Genomic DNA, 6,000 nt, shown 5'->3' with positions numbered 1-6,000 from the left:
TTTGAGTGTGGATCCCTTCGTCTTGTTTCAAGCGTTGCGTGCTATGTTGAAACAAACACTTACATTCGTAAAATACCAAGCATAGACGGTAAAAAATTCAAAGATTAAAATATGAGCGAAGCTTTTCGTAAAAACTATTTACATCATCAGTCTCTATGTACAAGTAGTTGTACATAGAGAAATGGCGTGTTATTATTTTACCTTACATTCGGTATTACATAAATTTGCTGACTAAATATTCAATTATGAGATGCGCGTAGTATGGTGAAATCTAATAAAGATTTATATCGAATAAAAAAATTCCTATGGTTCCGCATATTTTCATATCTTCTAATGGAAAAATTACGTTTGATGAGCTCGATGTTTAAAGGAAATAACTCTTTATATAAAATTGACTTAACAGACAAAACAACCTTAATTTAATTGGCCTTTTTATATTCGTTTATAAGCTAACTGTCTCATAGAATGACAAGGGAATACGACAAGAAAAACTTACTCCCAGCTAGCAAAGTATTTATTTTATTTCGCGATCTCAACGAAATAACGATTCACCCATTGTTTCATTACGAAGCCCCATAACCCTGTTCGCAGCAAGCACTAAAAATAACTTTAGTGTGACTTTTCACAAACTCCATGCAGTAAGAAACAAAATGAAGCAAATTGTGAGAAATAATCATGATATAAAGTGGTAAAATTTATGATAGAAATAACTATTTACAACTAAACAATAATTTAATATAATTACATTATCTTTATTAAATATTAAAACTGTTGTTTGTTATCCTTAACTTTTCTAAATATTGTCGTATAGACGACGTTTGCTTCCAGTTTTGATGTAGCGACTTGGTCCAAACATATTAACAACGTCACCAAGACGATTAAATGCAATGTTTAAAATGTCAAGATCATGGGCAAATATGATTCGAAACCAACCGTGTTCGATACATTCAAATGCAAATCCTGGTACTAAGTACAATCCGTGGTTCATTAACTTATTAAACATATCTATTTCTGCTTGTTTGTCGTCGCTCAAGAGATAATTGGATAGGTTCATCCAAAGAAATAAGCCACTTGTCGGGTATATGTATGGAATAGCCAATTTCTGTAAATGCTGAGTGACAAGATCGCGAGACTTTCTTAGTCGAGAATGATTGATTGATTTCAGTTTATTTAACCATATTTCGTCTGTGATCAGTTCTTCCAGAATGTATTGTGTTGCAGTTGGCACACTAGTGTAGTAACCAACAGATGTTAAAGCCGATTGCAAATCCACATTTTTTGTTATCGCAACGCCACATCGAAATCCAGACAATCCGAAATCTTTGCTGAAGCCCCATACAACATGAATCTTATCACTGTGTTTTAGGTAACTTTTCAGAGAAAGAACGCTTTTGAAATCAACGTTTTCATCGTAAACAGACATCATGTATATTTCATCACAGATAAGATGAATGTTATACTGACTGCAAAAGGTGATATACGATTCAAGTTCTTCTTCAGTGTATATGATTCCAAGTGGATTGTTTGGATTAGATAGAAGAAGTGCTTTGATGTGAATTCCTTCTTCTTCAAATTTGATAAATGCTTCTTCGAGGAGTTGAGTTGTTAACTGAAACGGTTTCACCTGATGAAGAGATTTACTTTCTAAATGCACAGGATATGTTTTAACGCCAATTCTTTGCTCCAAATCACTTTTAAATCCACAGTAGTATGGAGCAGGAATAAGTACACCGTCACCTTCATCACAGAGTGAATATCCAAGAGCTTCAATGACTGTTCCACAGCCATTCATCACATATATATCTTCTCTCTGAAGTTTCTCAGATGGCTTTAAATTTTTTGTTAAGAAAGTTTTTAACTTCTCACGAAATTGATCAGTTCCAGAAAGTTTGCAATAGTGTGTGTACTCCTCAGATATATTTTCAATTTTGATATCTTTGAGTTTCTCCTGCATAATATCGTGCAATAACCTGTTTTCAGCTGTTCCTAAATTTATAATACCAGTTGGATTGTTTTGAGCATCATATGGATTCGAATGCTGTCTGTACCAAGCAGAATGGAGAAGGTTTGGTGAAGATTTACTTTGTAAAACTCTTTTTGACAACATGGTAAATCTTGCGAAAATTTCTTTTTCAGTGTAGGTTATATGCTCCGATATTTTTTGTGAATGATGAATTTTCCTTAGTTGGCTGCTTTTATAGATGGTGCGACATTGCAAATTCTATGCGTTGGCATGTAGTTTGTTTTTTTAATAAACGCACATTGTGTAATTTATAGTTCCGTATGATACAATCTGATGAATTGTTGCTATAGAGTTCTTGTGGTTAAAATGCAGAGGTTTTATTTTAATAGGTGATAACAGTAAAGTCTCTTTTGGTATGTTTCGAAGATGATATTACTTGCTTTTCCGTATTTAGTTGTAATGAGCCGTCTCCTCGAGAAAGGAAATGTGCATATGTCTGATATTAACTGCTACTGTTTTTTTATGTCAACGGTAATGGTGGCAATTAGTAAAGCGTGGCGCATATGTGGATGAAAAAAATTGTAATGGGTGTTTTAATCAAAAAACGCCAAAAGAGTTATTTTCGCTACATTTCTCAATCTTTTCTTAGCATCTGCATAAAAGTACTAACACATAGAGGGTCCAATATCACTGGTACATATTTTGCTTATGCCAACACTAAATATAAGTTTCAAACTGTAATAATAATGATGATGATAATAATTATTTTAGCCTTCTTATCTATTATTTGCATCACTGTGCAATGAGTCTGTGTTTACAGGGGATGACGTGAGATTATCAAGCTTAAAATAACGGATGACACATTTCCCTTAGAATTCTTTTGCTTGTAAGGCATGACTTGATGCACATAATGCAGAAAAGCTGTCACGATGAGCAATTTTTTGGAGCATCGATTTGCATCGATTGGAACCAGAAAAGTAACTCTTTCTAACGGTGGGAAATACATTACTTTAACATCTCTTAAACGAATATAAATCCAGTGTTTATAGAATGTTATTAATGTAACGTGTTTCTCCAGCCAACGTTTTTAAAACGTTATCAATATACCGTGTCTATGTTGACGTTGAAACGGATTAGGATTAAACATTTATAAAACATTCTTATAACAATGTTAATGTTCTTTAAACGTTAGGATTGAGGGTCACGATAAAAACGGGTGACAAATAAACGTGCCGTGATGCAACGTGTCTTTAACTGCTGCCCTCAGAAATTTTTAAACTGATGGCAGTTAAGGTTTGCGTAAATTCCTTATAACTGATAAAACACATGTATATGGGACCTCACACAAAACAAAAAGTTTTTCCAATCTCTTTTTTTTAACAAGAAGATTGGCTTTATTTTTAAGATTTGGGAAAAATTTTGAAAATAAAATTCAGTTTTTAGATAGTAAGTCCTAAAAGTCTGAGTTTGGGTTCGAATAAGGACGAGGAAAAAAATTTTGGTCCCTTTTGCTTTACCGTCTGCGAATTAGGAAGAGATTAAAAGGACTTTTTCCTTGGAATTTGGTACAAATTTGTCCGCTAATTAAATTTTCCTCTAAAAGCTTTAGGGTAAGCTTTGTGCAATAAGATATTGTTATAGATAGTTCCCAATTAATTACAGCACTCCATCGCGTGGGGTGTTTGTTAATAACTACTTCAACTGTATTTTCAGAGTCGTTAAGAAAATCAACCACAATTAAATGCACCGTCCTAAGGACGGGAAAAACGCATGCTAAGATAAATTGCTGACCTCATCGTCACTATTTCCGTCATAGGTAGAACGTGTACTCTTTATTTTGAAAGTTGTTTGCCACAACATAAGCGATCCATTCCACAAAATTAAGCTTTTATTGATTAACAATCCTTTATAAAAGTTAACAAAGAAAATAAATAAATTAAAACATAAACTGTGACGAACAAAATATTCCGCATAGATCGTAACAGGATCATTCTCGAGCCAAGCAACATTCACGAATTTGGCTGAAATTTTAAACTGTCCTTTTCTGTAAACTCTTTGATGCTAAAGTAGCCAATTAGATTCATCTTGGTAGATGTTTGTCAATTGTGATAGAGATCGTTTACACGATGTGATTTGTCACATACTGTTTGTAATGGCTACTCTGTTTTTAAAACTTTTTCAACACAAAACAACATATGCTGTAGTTATGGCAAACTAAATTTAAGAAAACTCGGCATAAGCGTGATTGTAAAAAGTGATATGGATAATCGATTTAAAATTGTTTTTCTGAATGATGATGCAGTTTTATTTTTTCTCTTGTACCAAATGAATGAGCAGTGCCTCGTCATCTATGTGAACGACTTGACCATCGATCCTACCCACACTAGATTCGAACGTGCATTTGCAACCCGACCTACATGGTCCAAATGAACTCTATTAAAAGAAAACCTGCCTGAAATCTGAAGTACCAAATTAAAATAGTGTGCTTTATTATTTTTTAACTTGTCCAGGTATGAATGTAGACGAAAAAAATAATCTGTGATGTTTTAACTTCATGTTCTCCTGATTATATTAATATATTTGGTTTTCGAGAGTAAGAATATTGTGAATTCTCGAAACTTTCTTTGGGTAGTTTAAAGTTTACATTATTAAGAAAAAAACAGTATTAGGTAAGAAAATTGTTCATGATAAAATCCTGTATTTGATTTTCTTAACCAAAACATTACTACTTTTGTTCAGAGATTTTTTTTTTATTTCTCATTGGGTAATTAATAAGAGCAGCCCTGATTTGTAATTATAGGAAAACTGTACTATATCCTCGATTCTAACAATTACCGCGCATCCCACTCTACCACCCCCCATTTATTTAACTAACATAGCTATAAGTCATGTACGACTGGTAAAGTGAAAGTAACGCTGATTGACGTCTGTGGAAACTTAAACATTTTTGATTTTTAAATAGTATTAAAAAAATATGAATTTAATTCCTGGTCAGGTTTAAAAAGTAAAACTTGGCGTGATGTTATTAAGGTTTCACATTGTCTATGTTGACGTACAATATAATTACAATTGCCGGTATAAAAGATGTAAAAGAAACATTAGCACGAGATTTTAATTATTAAAGAATGCAAGTCAATTTAACAACCTCCAACGCCCTATTTGAGACATTAAGCAATATTCACCCACACGCCCATTTACTGACACTACCTTTTTAATCAGTGTAGAAAAGTATACTATGTTTTTATGCAATTAATCACCGTCATGAGTAAGGAATTTTTCTTATTATCATTTTTTCCACCCATGGCAGAGGAGTGTATTGATTTCGACATTTTTTCCGTGTAGTTGTTTTCCGTAAAGCTAAAAAAACAGACCTTCAACTACACGCATTTGTGTTCGTACAGTGCATCCTGTTTCTACAAAAATATTGTTTTTATTTGCTCACAAATTTTTGTGCAAAAACAATCATTGATGATACTTTCGGAGAAGGAGGTAGAAGAAGTGTCTTTGTTCATTACTTGCTCAAACTTTTGATATGACAAATATTAGAAGCAAGAAGCTGTTCAGCATTGTGACTCGGAGAAACCAGCAAGCCCTCAGGAAGAGATCAAGAAGGCAACTAGACTTCAAATACCCCTGGATTTTTTTGGCGCAACCTGATACATGCATATTTTACAATAGCTACATCTCCGGAATTAAATGGAATCATTAGAACAATTTTATAAGTAAAGTGAGGCTGGGGATCACTAAAATAAGAACCAATGGCGTAACTGAAATTTTGTGTTCCTAACGTGACATAACACGAGAAAATACATCTTTTAAAGCAGAAGTTTTCCCAGAATCAATTGTTGTGATTTTAAAAAAGCTTGCACTTCGATTAATTGATTTGTAATGTACTGAGAAAGGCAACAATTTCAGTCTGATAATGTGAAAGAAAAAAATCACTTGAAGCTGAAGTCAAATTTCATAGCTCTTATAAAAAATTGTAATTAAAATGATAACAAATCAGGATAAAACGGTTACTGATCTTTAGAAAACAC

At 33.1% G+C, this 6,000-nt stretch overlaps 1 protein-coding gene across 1 annotated transcript; it reads right to left on the bottom strand.

Annotated features, from left to right (window-relative positions):
• Window positions 1-668: 668 nt before the first annotated feature.
• LOC130655117 (probable inactive 1-aminocyclopropane-1-carboxylate synthase-like protein 2) lies at window positions 669-3,307 on the bottom strand. Its single transcript, XM_057457816.1, has one exon. The coding sequence runs from the start codon at window positions 2,105-2,107 to the stop codon at window positions 794-796; it is 1,314 nt and encodes a 437-aa protein (XP_057313799.1). The 5' UTR covers window positions 2,108-3,307; the 3' UTR covers window positions 669-793.
• Between the last annotated feature and the right edge of the window lie 2,693 nt (window positions 3,308-6,000).

The sequence above is a fragment of the Hydractinia symbiolongicarpus genome, chromosome 8 (genome assembly GCF_029227915.1).
Source record: "Hydractinia symbiolongicarpus strain clone_291-10 chromosome 8, HSymV2.1, whole genome shotgun sequence".
Lineage (NCBI taxonomy): Eukaryota > Metazoa > Cnidaria > Hydrozoa > Anthoathecata > Hydractiniidae > Hydractinia > Hydractinia symbiolongicarpus.
This window is presented reverse-complemented; position numbering and strand designations above follow the sequence as displayed.

Bases quoted from the DNA above. Each gene is read 5' to 3' on its own strand.
- LOC130655117 (XM_057457816.1), bottom strand. From the start codon at position 2,107: ATGTTGTCAAAAAGAGTTTTACAAAGTAAATCTTCACCAAACCTTCTC.